Below are 24,514 nucleotides of genomic sequence, written 5' to 3' on the forward strand. Positions count from 1 at the left end.
TTTGTGAACCAGGTTACAAGGTTGTAGTCTCCAAGTCAGGCTTAGATACCAGGTGATGGACTGGAGTAATGTATAATATGAGAAGAAAACTGGCTTTGGTATGTAAAAATTGTTCAACTGTCCCTTCAACAATCCTGAAACACATCTATTCTATTCTGAAAATATCTTTACATGTTTTTGTATATGTATTTAACGATATCAATATTTATGTCAGTGCTGTTCACATTTGCATTTTTTTTACTTTATGTGTTCATATTCACATAAAAGTTGTGAAATGTGATTTCTATACTGGCTCTGAGGAGATGTATGAGACTCTTTTTAATCTCTGCAAAGAACAATAAAAACAAGTAAAACCTACTGTGTCCAGGTTTCAAGACGCATTTGCACTCCATGAAAAATGTTTGTAATGTATATTAGAATTATCTGTCATGGTTGGGTATTACAGCCATTGATAGCAAAATATGAGATTTCATGTCACTTGTCATATCTATCTATTAAAACAAGAAAGCTCTGTGTGTGTGTGTGTGTGCTTGAAATATCTCTGCAGATCAGGATCAGACTGACCTGAAATTTTCAACATGGCTGCTGTGTGGTTGAAGGATGTGCAACCTCGGATTTGTTTGGACTACAAAGATACCGTTAATAAATGATTTAATAAATAATTTACGAATTCCACAGTATTGTCAACCATAGCCACACCCCCTGAATTTTTGCACACCAGAGCCAATCACTGCAGAGCCCACCCCCACGCCCCACCTCCTGTGCTCCGAGTCTCAGACACAACATAAGACACAAGCTACTTTGAGTGGAGATATATGTGAGAATCACAACAAACGTGTATCAGAATCGGACACTGAACACTGGTATGTGAGAGAAAAACAGAAAATTGTCCAAGAATTAAAAGGCAGACTGCAGTTGCGATGAAAACCGTGAATCTTCTGGGAAAAATAGGAGGATTGGCAAGTAATACTGAAGCAGGTTTTCTTGTAGCTTCTTTCTGTAGTTTGCTTCATATATTCTGGACATGGGCTTACAAAGAAGTGAAAAGTGTTTGGTATTCCTTTTTTCTTGTTGTGTAAACCCTGGTACTGCAGAAACAGAATATACTACATGTGTACTGTTTACTGGATATTATATATGGAGAGAATGATGATCATAAATTCTAGCTGCAAGTGGAAAAGAGTTCAGTGGCCATACAGGAACAATGCAAGTGTATGGTGTCTCTAGCCAAGATGCTTTCTATTGCTACTGTGTAAAAGCTGACAAGAATTTGGGAATCAAGAACTTAGCCCTCTGAAGTATCCAGAAAAAGTAGAGCCTACTCCTTCTTATTTATTTTTTTAACCAGGGCGGTAATGTGCACCGTACAGTTTCTATCCGGAGTGAACTTTCATATGTAACCTCAGACTTCCCTGTTGTTTAATCTCTTACCACAAAACACCACAACCAAATGGTTTCCCCCATGTGTGGACCATCACATGTGACTTTAGACTTCCCTGAGGTGTACATTTTTTACCACAAGTTTCACAACAAATTGTTTTTTCAACTGTGTGGACTCTACTGTGTATCTTAAGATGTGCTGTCCGAATAAATCTTTTCCCACACATCGCAACAAAATGGTTTGTCTCCTGAGTGGACTCGCATGTGTCTCTCAAAATTACTCCTAAGGCTAAATCTTGTCCCACAATCACCACATCTCCTGTGTGACGATCTGGATCGGGGTTTCTTGAAGGTTCAGATCCTCCACAGTCATCTCCATCAGTTCCTGGTGTTGTCTGCATTGTTGAGCTGCTTCCGTGTTGTCATCAGTTTGGCGTCGATGAAGTTGTGAAGACTGAGGTTTCTCATCATCCCGACTCTTCTTAGTGACAGCAGTGAATGGGGACCTGATGAAACTGCTCTCCATCCTGACTGGTCCAGAGTTTCTCCTGTTCCTCTTATGTGTTGTGGCTGATGGTCCTTCTGGTCCAGACTGGGTCTCCAATTCCTTAATCACTGATGGCTGCTGGATATCTGCCAGGAACAGACAATAAAAACAACTATGATGCAAGAAATATTCATCCAATTAGCTCACAGATGAACACAAAAAACTTTCACTTTTTTGTTTATGACAAAAGTAGATGACATTTTATTTTAATCATGATAAACTGAACCTTTCTTACCTTTTAAGTTGACTTGAAATTGTCTTGGATCTGGGCCTTTAATCTCAAATGCTTTCATTTACCGACATACAACATTCTGCTGCTAGAAATACTCACTTGAGCATCCAGTGTGGATCAATCCACTGCTCGAACTAGTCCCACATAAATTTGGCAGCTGGCAGCTAGAATAGAAACAACATTGGCCAGTTGTTGATTTTTTTAAAAGTATTGATACTAATTATGAATTAATGACTCAATCAGTTCGAACCAGTATGCTTGGTGAGAGGAACGGAGGGACAGTAATAAGAGACGGACTAAGACATTTCTGAGTCACTAGCCGCTACTGTTAAAAACCTCTTGGTTGGAAAATGCACTCACACAGCTGAAAACTGGGCCATTAGAGCTTTCCAGTTCGTTGCAAAAGTGCACTCTGGAGTACAGCTACATGTTGTTGGAAATCACTTCTGAGATTAAGGAGATAAAACAAAAAAAAACAAGGATTGGTCATTGAGTTTTCCCAACCCTCTTCCAGTGTTGTGTTATACTTCAGCACAGAGTCGACAGTGATGCAAACTTGCTGTTCAAACCTCGCACTAACTGGCTACTCGCTGGTCCTGCACTCATGATTCCTGCTGGCTTCCTCTTTCTGCTCCTCCTCACAGGTGAGGTTTCTCTCATCCTCACAGCTCTGGATAATTCACAAACCTCACTATGAACTTTTTTTTTTTTTTTAGATTTGAGGCTGTTGATTTTAGATACCATTTGGGGTTAAATGTAAAATGGGCTTTCATTATTTTTTAACCATGTATCCACTCAGTTTCCAGTTTATTTGGCACAGTCGCTAAAACCAATGCAGTCAAATACAAGAGTGCTGTAATAAATCCAGCCTTCATGAAGCTTATGATGTTCAGTTTTGGAGAATATTGTAGTTCATGTCTGTACTGTTGGTGTTTCTAATATTTTGCCCACCCTGACTGATCAAGACAATGTGGACACAGTATTAGAAATGCTTCTCAGTATAATTTTATGATAACTATCATGGTTCAAGATTCTTTGTCTTCTTGTCCTGTCTTGTGTTTTGACTTTATGCCCTTTTTGTGTCTCTTCTGTCTTTTCAGTGTCTCCTCTATGTTGTTTCCTTCTGTGCTTTCCCCTCTGTGTTTCCCTTTGTTACCTCACCTGTCCTCTTTCCTCCTCACTCTCCTCACCTGTTCCTCATCGCCTCGTTAGTGTCTGTGTATTTAGTCTTTGCTCTCCCTGCACTCCTTCCCTTGTCAGTTTGTTTTGTGATATTCTCCTCGAATTAGGTTGTGTATTATTTTGGCCTCTGGTTCTGTGTTGATTTGAACTTGCTTGTCTGTTGCACTTTGATTAGCCGTTTTATTTACTACTATGTTTTTCGTTCTTGGGTGCATTTTCGTTTGTTCTCCTGGTTTTTGTATATCTCAACTTTTTTTTTTTTTTTTAACTAAAAGCTTGCCTTTTGTTTCCTCAATTTCCTGCCTCCTGTATTTGGTCTGTATTTTGGGTCCTAAATTACAACCTCACCCTAACAAACAACAACAAATGAACTGCTGTTAGATTGTAGAAAGGGCTTTTATCATCTCCATGTTTTTTAAATGAAGGGTTTGCAAAAATAAGTAGAGACACCCCTGAGCAACAGTTAAATAAGAATTTAACAACCAGTCCTTGGAAAAAAAAGGAAAAAGCTCAACATCAATATATTTGCAGATTGAAACAGGAACAGGTTGCTGCTGAGTGTCAAATGCACAATAACACCTATAACAAGCTTAAATTAACAGAACTGTTACAGTTGGTACGATTGGATTTAGATCACAGGATATCAGATTAACATACTATGAATTGACAAATCCCACTTTAAACCAGTTCAGTCGAAACCACAGGTAGACAGGTTCCCAAAATATTTAAGAGCCCAAATGCAACATTGTTTTTTTTTTATGTCTTTCTGGACTGGATTTAAAATTGAAAGATTATGGGGGGGTGAAATGTTACAATAGTCTTCTCCCTTATCATGCAACACTGTGGCAACATGGAGTTAAAGTTTTACTCAATTATTCCTCCCTTTGGGCCCAATCTACTTAAAATGGTAAATACATTTGGTTACTGCCTTGTGTGTATATAGATTTTTAAATCAAACTTTATTCATATAGCACCTTTCAAACAAATCCAAGTGCTTTACAAGTGACTTTAGAGAATTTAGACTAGTGCACACCCCTTATAATGTTTAAAAGATTATATAATTATTGCATGTAAAAGTTGAACTGTAAAAATGAAGATAAAACAGAATAAAGGGTTATGCTAAAAACAAATCAAATAAAAAAAGTGTAAACATTCAAACCATAAAAGGTCTTTAGTTTACTTTGGTATAAAAATGTCCAGCTCCTCTCAGATAAATGTTTCTGTTGTGCTAAAAGAGAGGAGCCAGAGGATTTGATGGGCCCTCCTGACTCTTAATCTAAAAGTATTTGTGGGATGAAGCCTGGTGAAAGGCCACGTAGTGCGTCATGAACTAATAAGCTAAAACAGCCTTGGTATACAACATGTATAGTGATGAGAGAACTTTTGTTAAAAGCTTTTCTTAATGGCTGGAAGTAAATTAGGTTTCAGACACAGGGTGCTGCTGGCCATGATATCATCAACATGTATTTGGTGTTATATCAGACATGGATCTCAAGTTGAAAATTAGACTCAGTGTACTGTCACGATCATTTAGTACTGGCAGGAATGCTAAGCAATATTCACAATGTTCATATTTGTTAAATGGACTGGCATGCTAACATTTTTATATAAACATATAAACCAAAGTACTAGATAAATTAACATAGAGAATGGAAGTCACACCCTTTCGGTGGACTCCATGGGACAGTATTTCAGGCAAAATATGTACGTTTCCCCAGAAAATTAAACCTGAAACGAACAAAGCACTGCACAAATCCAAATGACAGAAGAACAAAAAACATTGGACCCAAAAACTGAAAGTGAATTGCTTTGTATAGAAATGTGCAAAAACAAAGAAATCTCAAACTGATTGCAGCCAGCTGTGGGAGAAACATCACAGTTGCACCCAATAGCTTCTGATTACCTGTGACCTAGATCTTGACAGATCCCTGTTCACATCAGGACCTTGGGGAATCTCTGATATGTCCATGACAGGTAGTGAACGGAGAGAGATATATATATTTTCCATCTTCTTTGAATTGTGCCATAAATCACACATGGGATGTTTGTCAGTGAACCACATCGTCTCACTCAACACGCTAACTTGGCACGTAAAAGGGACTAAAAACAGACTAGAATCACAATAAATCTGGCCACATTGACAGTTTATATACAGGATCGGCTCTACAAGTCACAGGTTTTGGTGGCCGTTCGACGAGGTGACGTAACTCATTGCTATTAAAACTATGTATGTAGTTTTATGATTTTCGGAGGCGCTAGATGCACATAACAACTCTAACTAGCTGAGATGACGATAGTCAAACATGTGGAAGGAGCTCAGAATTTCAAATGGCAAAGGTAATCGGCACGACAGTTCCTGATTTGTTTGTGTTTGTGTCTCTTTGTTTCTGCTGCAGATGTTCAGACGACCGATGAACATTCCTGCAGTTATCTGGATGTTTTACGGCACTTGAACTTGACCAAAAACAAAGAGCAGTTCACCATGCTCCGGCCTGTTAAAAACTACAAAGATCCAATAATTGTAACACTGGATGTGGTACTCTATGCCATTCTAAACGTGGTAAGTGGTTGATTTTGATAATAACTTTATTATAGGTTATATTGGTTTGATTTCTCTCTTGTCCTGTGACGTAACAAGATATCAAAGTCATGTTTTATCAGCTGTGAAGTCACGACATGAAGCATTCTACCTGAGGTATCAGCTGCCTGGCTCTGATTGTACTCAGCCCCTAATATACCCGGAGTCCAGATTTTTTCATAATTATGAAAGTAGGACATAAATGCAAAACACAAAAGGGCAGGCAGGTAGAAAACAAAAGCAAGCTTTAATAAGCTGGCCAACAAAAACAGGCAGGAGCAAACCAAAGAAGCATGGGCAAGACTTGCAGGAAAACTAGGAACACTACAGATACGAGAAACATTCAAGACATGGAATGGACGTGACAAAGAGTGAGGGAACAACACAGGCTTAAATACAAACTGAACTAAGGAGCATATGACGTATAGGCTGAGACACACTGGGAACAGGGTGGTGCTAAGGAGGCTGATGTGAGGCGTGTCAGAACGATCAGGAGGTAAACAGAACACTGGGAGCACAGGTGAGAATGAAGCAGAAAAATAACAAGAGACAACACAAAACAGGATATCACTGCAAAATAAAACAGGAAATCAACTAACCAAGAAGCCCAAACCATGACAGATATTCTATCAAAAGCATGGTTGCCGTCAGACATTGACAGCTGTTTCAAATCCAGTTACAGTTGATGAAAAAAAAAGCAAACATAGATATAGGCTACTTCATGGAGGTTTGTGCCCTGAGTGCTTTTTGGTTTCATTTGTGTTAACTGAAGTACTGTTTGATTACTCATGTTGGTGATTCTAGTGTGCCTGTTTAAAACTGTGTCAGTTAAACATCTTCTTTGCTCTTAGAGAGAGAAGGACCAACAATTGGTTCCCTACATTTGGATTGATATGGTGAGTTCTGTCTGAAAGAAGAAGACCATGAATACATTTCCACCTCTCTCTCACTTGGGAAACTCAAAGTGCATTTGTTTAAAAAAGCATTTCTTTCCTTGTTTTATCCACAGTGGTGGAAAAATGAATTCATTTCTTGGGATCCTAATGATTTCTGCAACATTACCAGTATAACTCTCCCCACTGAACTATTGTGGAAGCCAGATATAACTATTGAAGAGATGTAAGTTTGAATGTATGCGCCTGTTCTGACACTCACAACTGTAACCTGTTACTCGTCATCATGTTATTATTAAGAAATGACACAGAAACCGAAGCATTTAGATGCCAAAACATTTGACAGTTTAGCAACGGGATTGAAACATGTTTCAGTTATTACTCATCAGGATCAAACTAATATACCTGAGCTGGGCAGGTTTGGACAAAACACTTAAAACGATATCCGGGTTCGGGTTAGTTTCGATTAGGATCATCTGCCTTTTTTTCTGTGTTGCTTAATAGAGATAACCAAAAAACTTAGACTGCAATTGTCACTTTAACAGCAGAATTAAACATCATAATAGCAGAAAACAACATAGAGATGTACAAACAATATGAAGTAGAGCAGCTGCAGCCACAATCTTTAGTCAGGATATGAACATTGACTAAGGAACTGTTCATCTGTGATAACGTTTTGAACCTGATGATCCAAGCGGGATGTTTTTATTAATCTTATGTTGCATGGAGTAAGTTTACAGATGCTATCCTCTTTACAGTCACACATCCAGTATTTAACAGAGACCTTTGTAACTTACAGTGTTTAATGGTATGATACACCATGTGAAATTTAAAGCTTACCCCTGTGGTCTCACACAGGACAGAGATGGACAGGACCCCTCCAAATCCTTTTCTCATCATTAGCAACGATGGTGAAATTGAAATAACAGACAACAAGGTGCCGGTCAGCGCCTGCAGGATGCGTGTTTACAAATTCCCCTTCGACATTCAGACCTGCAACCTCTCCTTCAAGTCTTTCGTACACACTGGTGAATCTGGTGCGTTTGACAGTTTCATATGTCCCAGAGGGGAAGTAGCAACATAATTCATGGCACAACATGCAGAGTTATCACGACACATTTTCAAACAGAATGGAGACTTTCAACAAACTGCATCATACTATATCATTTTCTACCACTGCTCACTTCGTCTTGTAAAATACACCAAACAAATGCATAATACCAATAAACAAACACTTACTGGAAGTCTAATTTCCTACAGCAAAATGAAAAGCATCCTGGTCACAGTTCAAACTTTGAAGAGCTCATCACTGATGACATCAGGTGAAAGGTCATCATGTTACTTAAAGTGAAAATTTCATGTTGTGTAGAGCCTTCTTAGTGTTTTAAAAATAGCGTATTGCTAGCGTACGAGTGCCCCTGCACTCCACTGAAAATTAGCTTGCCTGAAAACGAAACTACGGTAAATCTTAAAAGTGCCTCTTTCGTCGTAATTATGCTTTTACACGAAGGTTTGACTGATACAATCACAAATAAAGCCTAGGTTGCTTTTGGCGAGAGTTTAACTTTAAACTCTGCTGTCAGTTCATTTAATTCATGAATAAAACTACTCCATGACATATTTCAAACTGATCTGCTACAGCAACAAAAAAGCCAAAAAATGTTGTTTTCGCTCTGTAGACACATTTCTGATGAATGATAGCGCTAAGTGCTAAACTCTCTAAACACACAGCCTACGTCGCAATAAAAGTTAATGTGAGTTTGAATGAATGTGTGCTTTAATGACTTTGACAGTTTTGACAGTCTTCAACTGATCGCTCATATCATACAGTCCTTCTTCGTTAACCTGAAAGGAAACGTCACAGTTTTATTTTTATCTCCCACCTCAGACAAGGAAATACAGCTCGTTGGGTATTTAAACTCTTCAGAGATCGTCGAGTGGACTCACAAGTTGATGCACAACCAGTACGAGTGGCTGTTCGTCAACCTGACGGTTCACAGGAACAACATCAGTTACTTCCACTTAAACCAAAGTGTGGTCATTTACACTGTGAGTATTTCCAGACACAGACACGCACAGGCAGAAAGTAAACATTTTCCAATTATTTTTTCCACCTCTGTTTCTCAAGTAATCACATCGAAGTATTAACTTCTTTTGAGTCTTCATATGGTTTATCTTGTCAATACATTTCAGAGGGAAGCATTGATTCATTTATTATTTCCCCTTGATTTTACTGACAGGCTTGAAGTGCAAACGCAAAACTAATTTCAGTTTTTCAAAGGGGTTTCCATTTCCCATCACAACTGATGTTTTCCTTATATTCTTGTTTCCATTTCTATTTTTGGATTCATCTCACCAATTTAAGCCTCCAGTTTGAGCATTTCCATTTAAGAATTTTTTAAATCTCACTTTTAAGTTCCTTGTGATTTTGCCCTTATAGCAAAAGCACCGACAGGAATATCCTACGTTCATTTTCAACTTCTACCCCCAGAATGGTGATCACCTTCATGACACAGGTGCACCACTGTAGATGTGGACAGATTAGGAGAGATTATATAGATCCTGCCAGCAGCCTTTATACCTGTAACATCTGTTGCCTCAGTTCAGCCTTTGCCAGATGTACAGTACAGGTCAACCACCTAACCCATGAACATCATTTCACAGATCTCCATCAAGAGGAGAGCTGGCCTCTACGTCATCAACTTCATGCTGCCCATCCTGTTCTTCGTGGGTCTGGACTTGGCCTCCTTCATGATCTCAGACAGCAGTGGCGAGAAGCTCGGCTTCAAGATCACTGTGCTGCTCGCCATCACCGTGATGCAGCTTATCCTGAACGATATACTGCCTTCTTCTTCAAACAGGATTCCACTCATAGGTAAAGAAACTCATTCTTTAGTCTTATATGACAGCACTTTATATGGGATTTTCTGACACACTGTGTAGTTATTTGTCCACATTAATGATGATGCTTTCCCCTTTTAGCATCCTACTGTATTGGGATTTTTGGTTTGATGATGCTCAGCCTCCTGGAGACGGTTTTGGTGATGTTTCTGTTGCATAAAGACACGAAAGAAGAGGCAGAAAAACAACAAAGCATGATTGAGGACTGTGGGTATAAAGAAGGCGACGTCAGCATCAACAATTCTTACAGAGGTGAGATTCATGACCATAGGAAAGTCACACATCTGGTGAAGTTGCAAAGCAGCATATAAATTACTCCAGAGGTTCATTTCTTTGAAAACAGTCACATATGAAATATCTAATACAAAGCACTTGTGTTATTTTGAATATGCACAAACCGTTTTGCGTACATCTTTTTCAAAGTTAATAAATATATTCACTGTGCCTGTCTGTGATGTTACTCCAGGTGAAACACCACCTGAAGTGCTGCCGGTGGTCAAAGAGGTCAGGGTTACGTTTTTACTTGTTTAAATCTAGGTTATTTTTTCACATGATTAGAAAAAAGTTGTTTTTTTTTATCAGGACTGCTTCTTCCTGCAAAGATAGTCCTTATAAAAAAGGGTTGACATTGTGTTCTGAGTAAAAAACAGTGAATTAAAGATGACTTTATTTTGTTTAAGTGTTGTACCACCAGGCTACCACCAGAGTGTCTTCTTTCCTCAGGTGGTGAGACTCCACATTGTCCTCAGCACACCGCCATAGAAAATTAACCCAGTGACAGAAGAAGTTACCAGAAGTCATAAAAGTAGAGATATCATGCAAAAATGTTACCCAAATGAGTTGTACTGAGTATTAAAGTATCTGATATTCAATGTAACGAAGTACCAAAAGGAATTTTCTTGCAAAAAAAATCATTTATGATAGTATTTAAACTACAAATAGAAGTAAATTATACCTATATTTACATGTAAGTAGATACTTTATACTGTGGGTGTCCTGGATCTGATCGGATCTGATATTTAGCATTGTCCTCATTATCAGAATCAGTGGGGTTTTATAGTTGTTTTTCTTTTTTTTTGTGAATTAAAATGTGCTTATTTGGCTTTGATGCACCATACAATCTGCAAAATAACCTCTAACTGAAATCATCAAATAAACTTAGCAGAGTAGAACATACGATATTTGCCACCAGAATGTAGTGGAGACTGTGGTGCATGTGCAGTACGCAGAGGCCAGTTCAGGTCTTACTAAGGCGTATACATGAAAGAGTAAATCAACCCTGCATTTTCTAGGTGTGTTAGTCCGATTTTGAGAAATTCAACTAACATGTTTGCATGGACTTCAAAGTCTGGATTAAGTCGGACTAACACAGTAGTCCAATCGTGTAAACGTACTGACTGTTCAAGGCCCAAAGCACACAGCAAACAGCACAAAGCAAACAGCAAACAGCACAAAACACAAAGCACACAGCACAAAGCACACAGCTTACAACTGAAACAGAAATGGGTATTTCAATTGTTGCAGCTGAATTTACAAAAATCACGTACTTTAACCAAAGTTTATTAAACTACTTTTTCAGGAAAGCAGCAGCCAGCTGATGGAGGAGTCCCGTGACTTTGAAAAGCTGTCATATGAACTGAGGGAGTTGGTGAAAATGCTCCTCAACAGCAGAACGGAAGAAGCAAGGCCTGCTGGCTACTGGAAGGGAGTGTGTAAAAAACTCAACAAAGGGTTTTTCATCTTCTATGTCATCGCTTAAGTTCTATTTTTAGTCTACATGTTATACAAGTGGAATGTAGAATAATCACAGTACAATAATTGAATGATAGTTACCAGAAGTTGTAAACGCTCACTGGGTCACATTAATCACATGTACTATCCCAGTGCACTAATATGACCCGAGGTGGTATATTGTTAACCACAGTCCTCATGTACAAGAATTCCACCTCTACAGACATTAAAAAAACACAAATAAAAAAGAGCATGCAGGTGTTTTGGTGTCAAAATATGCATGTTATTCTACATAAGTGTATCTTTAACATGTAATATGGGTAATTCTTATAATCCAACCTATAAAATATTGACAACATTTACTTAAGTACAAGCAAGTAACAGCTTACCATCAGCCGCTCTACGCGGCAATGTATCTCACACCATGCTTAAATTAAAATGTTGGCAGCCATAGCTAACGCTTACATGTATACATTGACTATACAAAAATTTTGATGTGATTTTGTGGTTGTCCTTCAAAAGGTTTTCCAGGCATTCTACACATGTAGCAGTCCCATTGGATAAGACTTCCTGTCTTCTTTCGTTTTGGGCTGACTTTCACAATCCCTCTGGACTGATTGCAGTGGATTCAGATCACCTGTGCGCAGAGTGGGGAGACTGACTCCTGAATTGAAGCAGATCGGGACGTTCCCCTCACGGCCAATCAGGGTGTGACGATGCCCTTTTGTGAAGGCTTAAGAGAAACTCTGGACTGTTTAGGCCCCTATTGAGATTTCTTTGTTTCCCCTTTTCATTGTAGCCACCAGTAAACTATTCTTCTTGCATCAAGTTCATCAACTGTGGATTTTCTTTTGTTTGTTCATATTATCTCAATTGAACCAGCTGAAACCGAAGCCCCTATACACCACTACAGTTTATAACATTTTATTTCATTGGAGACTTGGGAGCTCGTGAAAGCGCATTTCAGTTTGATTATCCCTGAAGGAGCACTTGTTTATTATCCAATTAGTTGGCATTCGGCATTCCCCTGTAAATGCATTCCCTTAAAACACTAAATATTGTTAAATACATAAGATATGTCCTTCTAAAGAAGTTATGAAGAGATGTATGAGACTCTAATGCTGAAATAAACAAAAACAAAACCATTCTGTCTGTTTTGTCCATGTATGTCTTTGTAAGAGTGATGAGAGTGAACGGAGATGGTAAAGATGCTACCAGGAAACCAACACAATGAACTGAAAGTGATAAATTGCTCCCCAGAGCGGAGGGGAGCTGCAGAGTTGAGTCAAACTTCTCTCCGTTCATCAGTCAGAGCGAGCACTTTCACATAAGTAACCACAAGATCCATCGTTGACATGACGATATTGATCAGAGCAATTTCAAATAAAACCACAGCGGAGAAACCGCAGCTGATCCGGAAAGCTCTTATCTCTTTTGTTTGTTTTGAAGTGATGATTCTTATGAACATGGATCTGAGGCAATAAATCAATTCATACATTGGAAATGAACTTCTTTAACATTATAATAGAAGAATCTGTGTGTGTGTGTGTGACTTTTTGTAGTGATGATTGTGGCTGTCTTGAAGCAAGTAGGGACAATCTCCTGTAAGATGATGCTATTTATTCATGGCAACTACACCATGAAGTATTGAATCATGTGTTCGAATTGGTGGCAAATTTCAATATGTAAAGAGTTTATCTCATCAATTTCTGTGAGCCAATAAGCAAGCACTTTTCTCTTTGAGCCAAGATCTATGAGTGCTGGTGATGGTTGTCTCAAGGCACACAGGAAAAAAAAGCTTGTCGCACCCTGAGAAGGGCTAATCACACTCTGATAAATAGGTTCATATTTACTGTGATATGAAATTGCCTTGAGTCTGTAAAAAATGTCAAGGAGCTGAAAAATTAAACAAATATTTTTACCATAATGTGTTGTGTAATCTTTTGTTTAGACAGATTTGATAAAATTGGTATCAAAAAAAGTGTTGATCAGGAACTGGTATTGAAACCAAGGTATTGGTATCGTTATCGCTATCGAATATATTTGAAGAAAACTACACGGACAATATATATTATCTGGACCAGCAGCCTCATTAATATTCACTTTCAGCAGGATTCTTCTCACATCCGCTCTGTTTACTGACAGCAGCTGGTCCTCTGGAACCAGAGCAGGAGGAGTCATACTTCCTGTTCACATCCTGACTCTCTAATCATTCCACAAACTCCATTAAAACTTCTGTGGTTCAATTATGGAGGACCATTGCCTTAGACTACTGAGGTCAATGACAAAGTAACACAAAGGGGGTTGGTCATTCTGTTTGTCCACCCCTCCTCCAGTTTGAGCCAATATTTAAGGACAGCACTGAGTTGACTTGGATGCACACAAGTTGTACTCTGACAGACTTTGGGTTTATACTGGTCCTGCAGTCATGATGCTTGCTGGCTTCGTCTTTCTGCTCCTCCTCACAGGTATGGTTTCTCTCATTCTCACAGTGTCTCTGATGCTCTGGATAATCCACAAACCTCGCTGCAAGCAGCTTTCAGTGGAATCAAGTTTTACCAAATAAAACAGAATGAATGAAGACAGGTCTGGATAATCAAGAATAACATGGATGCAGGTTCTGAAAAGAGGTGTTGTGTAATTTTTTTTAAACGTGATGCTTCATGCTGTGCGCAACAGCAAAAACTGAATCACTTGATACTACTAGACGTTTAGTAAGATTTAGTGAGGGCAACACAGTCTTTAACCAAACATGAGCAAAATAATTTTTTTTTTTTTACAAATATATCAACTAAGAAGGAATTAGGCATCGTTTTATCAATAAAAGTTTTAAGTTTTGTTTGTATAACAAATGATACATTTATTTTCCCATTCAGTCATTTTATTGCAAACATGTATGCTCTAAAATAATATTTTCATCATTTGTGAGCACATCTTGTTGTCCAAGTTGGTCAGATGAAGTAGTTTTTAAACAGTTCCACACTCATTTGGACTCAGATTTGGCCCTTGACAAACACTTACCTTTTTGTTGTTTAGCCACACCTGAGGTGTTTTTGACCTTGTGCTGGTTAGTTGCTGAAGGTGAGGCCGTTTTTTTATCGACTGAAGCCATACTTGCCAAACTTTACTCGAAAATACGGAGGTTCTGGGGGACCTGCTTTCAAAAATGTGTAATTCAAGGACTATGTTTCCTGTCCTCTGATTGCTTTAAAGAATGAAAATGACAAATAAAAGGTAAAATGAAACAGGAATTTTTGTCAATTAAAATTTGACTAATATTTGAATAACTCGTAAGAGTGCTTAATTCTGAGCCTTAAAGTGATTCTCACTTTTCATTCATTTAATCATTTTTGCCCTTGCCTCTTTCCATTTACAGTCATACCAAAGATACTTAATGTTTCACAGCTGGAGGCCAATTGTTTCCTTTTCATCTGTGTAAACTTGGAGTTTCCTGAGGATGGTGAATACTGCAAACAGCATATTTAATTCATTTATTTTCTTACAATATTTTCTACCAATGTCAAAATAGTACCCTGCATTACATTGTCTTAAAATGCCTGAAAATGTATTAAAATTTCCACCTAACTTGATAAAAAAATGTAATGAGAGCCAACACTGTAATAACTTCACTAAAATGTCTCAATGGTTATTGTAATAATATTTTACTAATATTTATTGAGAATGTCTGACATGTTCTGGTGTGTCAGATGCCCACAACATAATCTTGGAGGTGAAAGTGAATAAAATATACATATATATATAGATATATATATATATATATATATCTATATATATATATATATATATATATATATATATATATATATATAGATAGATAGATAGATAGATAGATAGATAGATAGAAGTGATATGAATCCCTATTTTGTAATGTAAGAAGACAAAAAAGGCAAAAGAGACATTTCTTCCAGTTCAGAAAGAATCACTCTTGACTCAGATAAACAAAAACATCTGATGGGGTCGAACTGACTTTTGCTTCCATCGTTCATCTTCTACAGTTTTTGTCATCTTATAATGGTGTCTAATTTAATATGCTCTCTGGTCTAATGGACGATCCTTGCATAAGCAATCAGTAGGGATACATGTGGGTTAGTTTCCCACTGAAAGGGATTTTAGTTTAATGCATCTTGCCGCCTGTTACATTACATTGTGTTAACATTAAGTGTTACATTATTTATGAAAATGTTCTGAGTTAGAAAAGGTAATACATATGAGTTTTATAAAATGTTCCCTTGCATGGAATTCATATAATGGATGAATGACTAATGAATCCATCATATGAACAATTATGTTTTCAATCAGAAGTCAGAGATATAACTTCACCCAAACATCATATTTTTCTGATTACTTTTTGTTTAAAATGAACCTCTTTCTCAGTTAACGTGCCTTGATGCTTTCTCTGCAGATGGAGAATCGTCCAACAGTAACTGCACCTATCGGCAACTTTTTACGCGTTTGTACCCTAAAGGTAAGGGGCAGAACACCATGACCCGGCCTGTTACAATCCACACAACACCCACTGAAGTAATGCTGGATGTACTCATCTATGCCATTCTAGATTTGGTAAGTTGTATATTTAGAATCTACTTATTTCTTCTGTTGTAAGATTATTTTCATCTCTCTGTTTGTGACATGACAGGACAGGGGCAGTTCCTCATATGGGCAATATGGGCAGCGGCCCTGGGGGGCATTTGTGGAGGGGCAGCATGAGCTGGCACACACAGTAAAAGAGAGCAGCCAGTCGCCCACACTGACCGGCTTTCTAGCAACTGCCTCTCTGTTATGTTTCAGTGTCTTTTTGTTATGTTTTGTGTTTTATTTTGAATCCATGCTCTTTTGCGTCTCTTCTGGCTTTTCAGTAAGTGTGTGTGTGTATGTGTGTCTGTGTGTGTGTGTGTGTGTGTGGATAGTTTTTGGTGTTTGCTTCTTTCTTGTTGTATTGACATGGGTACTGAAGAAACAAGATATATACTGTCTTTATGTTGTTCTTCTGGAGACTATGTATGGGGAAGTCTACCTGACCTGGTTTAAATCAATCACAATATGAACAGGCATTTACGTATGGCATTACAGTGATGTCTGCTAAAGTTACTGTGTTAACCAGCTAGCCCCAGCCTGTCCTTTCTCATAATGGAAGTCTTAGAGCCCACAAAATTGCAATGTGCAGATACATGCCAGATGTTATTATTGTCACATCTTGTACCGCAAGTTACCTTTTTTTTCATTGTCTTGTGGTTCCTGTTTTATGTTGATACTCACCTCTTGTATCAGGTCCTGTACTACCTGCCCTCATGTGTTTCCTTCCTGTGTGATTACCTGCCTTTACTATGTGTAGCACCTGTGTCTAACTTTCTCCCATCCCCTATACAAAATGTAGTTTTGCCCTGCGTTCCAGTACCCATATTACCGTACTATATAAATATTCAGTATGTCCAAATACAAAGTATGTGAAATGCAGTATGTCAAAGATTCTAGGATGTCCTAAATCACTACACCTTCGTCGTGATTTGCAGTATGCAAGCCATCAGGCTTTTGTGGTTATTCTATCCCCTGCACATTAGAAGATGCATCACGTACTGTATGTCACTGTGTGTCGTGCGAATATCAACAAAGCTGAGAGAACACAAACAGTAGACAGCTCACTGACAGATGACAGCTCATTCGAGTATTGTGTTCTTTGTACTCCATGATTTTGTGCTCGGGCTGCAGCAGATGTAGGATCAAGAGGGTCAAAGTTTTAAGGCACCCTGTTATGACAAAGTTGTTTGTCCCAATTGTATGCAGACTGCAGGGCAGCTGCATCATGTAGACAGTCGGTGATTCAAAACACACCCTCAATGTATCTTTCCCTCTGTTTCAGTGTGTTTTGTTTTTAATCACAGCAAAATCTCTTTGTTTTGGGTTCATACCGATGTGGTTAAAAAGATCAATTCAGTCTACTTCCTCTTGCTCGTCACAGTTTTTATTTAATTGATTTTAACATGCCTATTAAAAAAAGAGCAGAGAACTGGGCACCAGTAAGCCTCAGGCAGTGCTGGGAGCTGCAGTCATCCAGACACAGCTCCAGATGGGGCAATTCACCGAGTTGGGTGCCACAAGATTAATGCAAATAAAAATGAATGATCCTGAGATCAAACTTGCAGGTGTAACGCAAGGCCAATACTTTCTTACGTGCTATTTGTTCAGCCTACTGTCTGTTCAAAACTTTCTAATAGATTTCGATGTTTGCAAACTTGTAATGAGTTGTATTGACACTGAATGTGGAATTAATTTTTCTTTACTTACAGAACGAGAAGGACCAGAAATTTGTTTCGTACGTTTGGATTGACATGGTGAGTTCTCTCTGGGAAAGAAAAAAATGTGTGTGTGTGTGTATATAAATATATATATATATATATATATATATATATATATATATATATATATGTATATGTATATGTATATATATATATATGTATATATATATATATATGTGAGAACTTGCCTCAAAACATGGACAACAAACTATGGCTTCAAACCTGTCAACATGAGGTTACACTGAAACACAAATGACTTATCGAACGGGTGGATGGCCATAGACGCAAGTGACAGTGAGACGGACTAAGGACGCTGACGGTATCCATGACAATACAGTGTCCACTGGACTTTTATCGTGAAGTAATTACACAGATGTTGGCCTCTAGTTTCCCAAATTTCAAAATATCAAGATTTGGACTGTTGAGTGATGCAGAAGTCATCGCTCCATCTTCACTGAAAAATCAATTTAATGGAATAGGTACCAAGTAGTTTATAAATAGCTTCAGAATAAATTCCCTATAAATTAATCCCAAATGTCCAGATTATTGCCCAGTAGAAATACACACCCTGTAATAATAAAAATAGACACCCAGGTTTTAAATCTTGTTCCCCAGGAGCTACATACATGTATTGGAACGTACAGTACCAGTATACCATGAGTACAAAAGATTACGCCGTATCTCTGGAGTACTTTACAGTCCGCTGTTATGCAAATCATTACCAAATGAAAATTTCCCCCTGTATTCCGTAGCATTGGAAGGATGAGTACATTTCTTGGAATGAAGAGGATTTCTGTGGTATTGACAAAATTCTAATCCCTACTAAACAGCTGTGGATGCCAGATCTAACCATTGAAGAGATGTAAGTTTGAATGGGTGTACTCTCATGCTCACAAATCTATAAACACTCACAACAGATATCAGCCTTTGTTACTGTTGAGAAATAACACAATATTACAGTGTTTTGTGTGCCAAAAGTTTAGCAACAGGATTTAGATATCTTTTATTTACAATAATGTCCATTGCCTATACTGTATGTATTGTATTGTCATTGTTCAATAACTTATCAAAGCCAATTGAAAAAAAAACAACTAATGCCGCTGCAAAGTGACTACATCCTCTCAAAACCTTGTTCTGCTGACAAACTTTTTAAAGCCCATATTAACAAATTTCATGTCTAATATTATCATACACATGTGTGGATAGTGTTTTCTATACTTAAAGAAAAACTTGTAAATTGCAACAAATTTTCCCAACCAGTATTAAACAGAGATCTTGCAGTTATGCAGAATGTGTTGTAGTTTATTTTACACATTCAGTGTATTTTACATGAAGTTATCGTGTTTAATATATTGAATGATACACTATTAAAATTCAGTTTAAAGGACACGTGTGTTTGTTCTCATATAGGACAGAGAAAGACAAGGCCTCTGCGAGTCCTTATCTAACTGTTTTCAATGATAGTGAAGTCTGGCTTAGGAACGACATGTTGGTGATCAGCACCTGCAAGATGAATGTTTACAAATTCCCCTTTGACATTCAGAGCTGCAACCTCTCCTTCAAGTCTGCCATGTACAGCGGTGAGTCATTCAGCTGTTTCATTTAAAAGTTTAATAAAAATTCTAGCTGAACATGTATATACATTCCTTGTTTATTAAACCTCTCTGTCATTTTTTTTAATCTCCTACTTCAGATGAGGAAATGCAGTTTTTTCAGATTGGTAACTCTTCACGGAGCACTAATTGGACTCTTACGATGATTCGTTCCCAGTCTGAGTGGCTGCTCATCAACATGGACATCACCAATACAATAGTCGACAATTTTGGACTTAACCAGAGCATGTTGGTTTACACTGTAAGTATTTATGGATGCAGACACACAGAGATGTGTATATTACTGTGTATATGTGTATAATATTTCCATTTAGTGCCTCCTTATTTTTTATTTCAATACATTTTAGAAGCATTATTCTCCACAAAAAATACCTGACAGCAATAATTTGCAGGTCAGTGTTTTACTGGTGGAGCACGACGGGTTCTATTTTGATCAACAGTACGTGTAACAGCAAGTGCAAAGACTGTCAGACTGCATGTCCAGACAGTCAGAGTGCTCAACTCACTGGCCTTCAGTCCCACATGAAGATCATGACTATCCCCACACCTGCCCAACACTTTAAACCCCAGAAATCCTTTCTAGAGAAGGATTCAGTCCTTATCCAGAAGTTTGCTAAGCCAGTGCTATGTGCTGGACTTTATAATGTTGGTGCTACATCACCTCCAGCAGGAACTTTGGCCTCCAGTGCACCATGTGCACTGTGGACAAGATGACCAGACGGACAATCAAAGCACATTTCAAGATCAGGAAAATAACAAACTATTTGAGAGCAGCATAGAAAATAGAGTGTGATGTCTTTAAATCCTCAAGAAACATTTGTGTCTCTCCCAATTTCAGCCTTCTTCTTTCATAGCTTCATTTACCTAACATGTGATTTGTGTTTTTCATGCACCAGTGTAGACGTAGGGGATTATCATGTTCTTGCAACTTGTGCGCGACCATATACCTGTCATACCTGTAGTTGCTTCAGTTCAGCCTTGGTTGAATCAACCACCTGACTCTTCACAGATCCACATGAAGAGGCGCTATGTCCTCTACATTGTCAACTTCATGCTGCCCATCCTGTTCTTCTTGGGTCTGGACTTGGCCTCCTTCCTGATCTCAGACAGCGGCGGAGAGAAGCTCGGCTTCAAGGTCACTGTGCTGCTTGCTGTCACTGTGATGCAACTTATTCTGAATGAAATCCTGCCTTCCTCTTCAGACAGGATTCCACTTATAGGTAAAGAAGCTCAAAGTCACTGCACTGCATATGAGCAGGAACAGCACATGCTGAATCAATGTGTAGTTATTTGTCCACATTAACGATGATGTTCTCCACTTTAGCGACCTACATTGTTGGGATTTTTGGTTTGATGATGCTCAGCCTCACGGAGACAATTTTGGTGATGTATCTGTTGGAGAAAGACTCGAAAGAAAATGAGCCAAACAGAGACCAAAGCCTGAGTGAGGACTGTGGAGACAAACGAGGCAAAGTCAGCATTGATGACTGTTTCAGGGGTGAGATTTACAACAACTATGGACGTTTTAATGATTTTCATGATCTCAGAACTAGTTTAAAACATAAAAAAAACTAAATATATCAACAGAATGTGAAGAAGGAAAATAAGTTTTAACATTACATGTTTGTCCAGAGGGGCGGCTGTAGCTCAGCGGGTAGAGCAGATCAGCTAGTGATTGGAAGGTCATTGGTTCAAATGCATGCAAGGTGATGCATCACCATGCCAGCTGCTGCCGTCACTGAGGGCCCTGCGATGAGCTGGACTTGTCCAGGGAGTACCCTGCCCTCGCCCAGAGACAGCTGGGATTGGCTTCAACAAGAACCCCTGCTACCCCATAAAAGCAATAAAGCGGTTACAGACAATGGATCAATGGATGTTATGTTGTCATCCAGTGCTCCAGGTCTGAAAAACTCCTTCTTCTGGCGGACTAAAGCTCCTGTGCTAGCATTTTAAGCTAGCACTGTAAACACCAACAGTCCCCCTGTGCTCTGAGATCCCATTCTGGGCAGAATCAGCTTAGCTAGCTGCACAGCCATCTCAGCTAACTAGCTAAGGGCAGCTCCATTTAGCTGCAGTTATCAGTTACTGTCCCCTAATTGTCTTGGCCAGTTCTTACATAGTGCACCTTTAAGTTACTTTATGGTTTCTCTGAAACAGCTGTAAGAAAAAAAGGGTTAAAAGGTAAAAAGGGTTAACTGTGTTATTTCAAATACACTAACCATGGTTTGTGTCTAATTCATAATTTCAGGCATTAATAAATGGATCCAGTCTGCCTGTGTCTGTGATGTGTCTGCTGGTAAAACACCACCCGAAGTGCTGCCATTGCCCCAAGAAGTCAGGATAAAGTTTTACTTTTTAATATTTTACACAAATTGACTACCTTATCCTGCTGAAATATTGTGGCTGTGTTAGTAGACCAACATTTTGCAATTACATTCAGAGGCAGTTCCCCAGGAAATGTATTTGAAGATATAAAAAAGCTACACATATATAAATTGATTCAATGACTAATTCAAAGCTTTGTGTCACATGCTCATGATATACTGTCCTTTTTTAAAAAAGCATTGAAGAAAAGCTGAATTTTATGCAAAATGAATGAGTAGGACTTGTGCAATCTAAAGCACAAACATAACAGTTGACACAAAAATGTGAATGTCAAACAGCAGTTAATAAAAGCAGTATTATCATCTTTTTTTAACCACGGTTGTTAAATCACTTTTTCAGGGAAGCAGCAGCCAGCTGATGGAGGAGTCCAGTGACTCTGAAAAGTTGAGGGAGATGGTGAAACCACCGTCTCTGCTCCTCAACAGCAAGAAGGAAGAAGCAAAGCCTGCCGGCTACTGGAGGAGAGTGTGTAAAAGAATCAACACAGTTTTCTTCATTTTCTATATCATATCTGCCAGTGTGTTTTTAGTCTATATGGCTGTCTGTTGGAATGAAGACTAGTGCTAAAAATGACACATCAAGAAGGTGTTGGTTTTACTCTGAACCCAAAGGGGAATATCAAAACAAAATGTCTTCTGATAACTGACAATATGTCAACCTGCAGCTGAAAGTGAAGCTGTTGTGATTACAAAGTCTCTGCACCGAACTTTGGTGTCTGAACTTACGTTACTAACCGAACATGTTACGCTCACTCCAACCAGTCTAGGTACACATCCATCAAATCCCACACAACAAAAGTTGTAGACTGGTGTCTTTGCTATGTAGTAATCATAATCCTTTTGTACAAGGAATCCACCAATTCACATATTAAATTAAAAATGAAGCTTGCAGGTAAAAACAAAATTGTATGTTGACGTACTTAAATATATATTTACTGTTTAATATGGGCAGTCTTTATAATCCACCATAAAGCATGCTAACTTGAAAAACAACTTAAAATGTAAAGTTAATGAGGTCATAATATGCTTAGTTCAGGTTCATACTGTTATTTGGGGTCCTAGTAGAATAGAAAAAACTAATTTTTCTCATATGGTGCTTAGCTGCAGTATCCTTACAGTATAAATAAAGCCGCCTAGTTTGTGAAACAGGTTAAAAGAATGTAGTCTACAAGTTAGGCTTAGATATCAGGCAATGCAATGGAGTAATGTATAATATGAGAAGAAAAAATGATTTTGATGTGTAAAAATGATTCCACTGTCTCTTTAACAATCCTGAAACACATCTAGTCTGGCAGATTAAGTCCAAATTCCAGGACAATCGTTCACTTTGCGATACAAGCACCAAATTTGGCATAAATAATGCCTAGACCCTACTTTTTGAGAAAAGCCCGTTAGCCACCTGAAAATCCAACATGGTGGCCATTTTTCAAGATGGCTGCCACATAAAATGTACCAAAACCCTTTTTTATTGTAGAATGGTAATGGCTGGGCATGTTTAAATGATCTAGGCATCAAATTGTATGTATTTTGAGTGGACAAATCCAATGATGCAAATAAAAAATCTGTTTCAAGGCTAGTTTTTAAGATGGCGGCCATTTTTCGACTCAAATTAGCAGTTTTCTGTAAAATTTTATCACACACACACAAATCATACAAATCTTTTGTTCCACATCAAAATGTTTTCATCAATCTCAAAATGTTGAAAAATGTCTTCATAAAGGCCTTCACACGCCTATCTGACTTCCGACCGTCGTCAGAAAAGGCAGTCGGACTGATCAGTTGGCTCCTGTCTCCCTGAGGCGGTCAAAAAAGTGTCTCTAACACACCTGAACAACCACCAACTTGACCATACGTTCTGCGTTTACATGAATAGTAATAAGTTTCCATACAGATAGCGCTTATCCAACTTATTCCTAGCTAGCTCCCGCTAGTGGAAAATATAGCTCTGACTAGTCAAATTTGGGACACTTGGTTAAATGTTGAATAATTAGATAATGCAGCCCATGTAGTGAGCTGAAAAGGAAGTGCAATACATTTGTCACATACCAGAAATACTGTTTGTTAGCATGGTTGCTAGCGAGTTATTCCATTACAATCCATGGCGTTATTTCTACTGATATGCATCCCAGAACACCACAATACACCTCAGACAAAAAATCAGAAATGGCCAGTGTCATTGCCGACTAAGTTTATTGTGCCGACGGCCAATAATCTTGTTGGTGTTCCCACGCCATAAGAGAGTGATGTCAAAGCACAACCAGGGCACACTGGTGGCATCATTGCTGTGAGACTCAGCATGAGGTTCAGTGTCAGCTAATTAGAATACTTACTGTAGTTGTAGTCTAACCAACTAGTAGTTTAGTTAGTTGTAGTATAGTTAGCCACAACTGATTTGACAGGATGTGCCAGCGCGGGAAAGCTGAGCCAAGGGTAATGGGGCTTTAATTACCTGGATGGTGTACAGATCGCACTAGATGAATGATCGGGCTAGGTGTAGGGCACTTTGATGTTTTAACCTAGTTGTGTCCCATATCTGAATGTGCTTTTGTATTTTGTATGGTTAGGTGCTAAAAGGATAGCCCCTCTGCCTCAACTATTACACATAATGGCTGCTTCTAATCCACTGAGTTCTGCATCTCAAACTGACTGGAGAAAGTGTTGTCTTTATCAGACAGATTTAAAGGAAGAGTTGAAATCTCCTCCAACTCATTATCCATGTAGTCTTGAGAGCAATGGTTATTCCAATGATTGCCACAAAC

At 38.4% G+C, this 24,514-nt stretch overlaps 2 protein-coding genes across 3 annotated transcripts; both read left to right on the plus strand.

Annotated features, from left to right (window-relative positions):
- Nucleotides 1–5,644: 5,644 nt before the first annotated feature.
- Nucleotides 5,645–12,277, plus strand: LOC115571533 (5-hydroxytryptamine receptor 3A-like). Its single transcript, XM_030400978.1, has 11 exons — nt 5,645–5,678; nt 5,738–5,901; nt 6,771–6,815; nt 6,929–7,038; nt 7,671–7,840; nt 8,701–8,861; nt 9,477–9,687; nt 9,795–9,965; nt 10,180–10,217; nt 11,293–11,421; nt 11,967–12,277. The coding sequence occupies exons 1-11, from the start codon at nt 5,645–5,647 to the stop codon at nt 12,006–12,008; spliced, it is 1,275 nt and encodes a 424-aa protein (XP_030256838.1). The 3' UTR covers nt 12,009–12,277.
- Nucleotides 12,278–13,863: 1,586 nt separating this feature from the next.
- Nucleotides 13,864–23,386, plus strand: LOC115570854 (5-hydroxytryptamine receptor 3A-like). 2 transcript variants are annotated; one of them, XM_030399615.1, is made up of 10 exons: nt 13,864–13,912; nt 15,868–16,025; nt 17,750–17,794; nt 18,511–18,620; nt 19,169–19,338; nt 19,452–19,612; nt 20,381–20,591; nt 20,696–20,869; nt 21,620–21,705; nt 22,096–23,386. In XM_030399615.1, the coding sequence occupies exons 1-10, from the start codon at nt 13,873–13,875 to the stop codon at nt 22,315–22,317; spliced, it is 1,377 nt and encodes a 458-aa protein (XP_030255475.1). In that variant the 5' UTR covers nt 13,864–13,872; the 3' UTR covers nt 22,318–23,386. The 2 variants fall into 2 exon arrangements, with proteins under 2 accessions (XP_030255475.1, XP_030255477.1); XM_030399617.1 differs by having other exon boundaries at nt 19,223–19,338.
- The last annotated feature ends 1,128 nt before the right edge of the window (nt 23,387–24,514 follow it).

The sequence above is a fragment of the Sparus aurata genome, chromosome 20, assembly GCF_900880675.1.
Source record: "Sparus aurata chromosome 20, fSpaAur1.1, whole genome shotgun sequence".
NCBI lineage: Eukaryota > Metazoa > Chordata > Actinopteri > Spariformes > Sparidae > Sparus > Sparus aurata.

What these genes read in the sequence shown, in the direction of transcription:
- LOC115571533 (XM_030400978.1), top strand. Translation starts at nt 5,645, where the DNA reads ATGTGGAAGGAGCTCAGAATTTCAAATGGCAAAG. An exon ending in TCTATGCCATTCTAAACGTG is followed by an intron (nt 5,902 to 6,770) that starts GTAAGTGGTTGA and finishes CTTTGCTCTTAG; the next exon opens with AGAGAGAAGGACCAACAATT. An exon ending in GATATAACTATTGAAGAGAT is followed by an intron (nt 7,039 to 7,670) that starts GTAAGTTTGAAT and finishes GGTCTCACACAG; the next exon opens with GACAGAGATGGACAGGACCC.
- LOC115570854 (XM_030399615.1), top strand. Translation starts at nt 13,873, where the DNA reads ATGATGCTTGCTGGCTTCGTCTTTCTGCTCCTCCTCACAG. An exon ending in CGTACGTTTGGATTGACATG is followed by an intron (nt 17,795 to 18,510) that starts GTGAGTTCTCTC and finishes TGTATTCCGTAG; the next exon opens with CATTGGAAGGATGAGTACAT. An exon ending in CAAGTCTGCCATGTACAGCG is followed by an intron (nt 19,339 to 19,451) that starts GTGAGTCATTCA and finishes CTCCTACTTCAG; the next exon opens with ATGAGGAAATGCAGTTTTTT.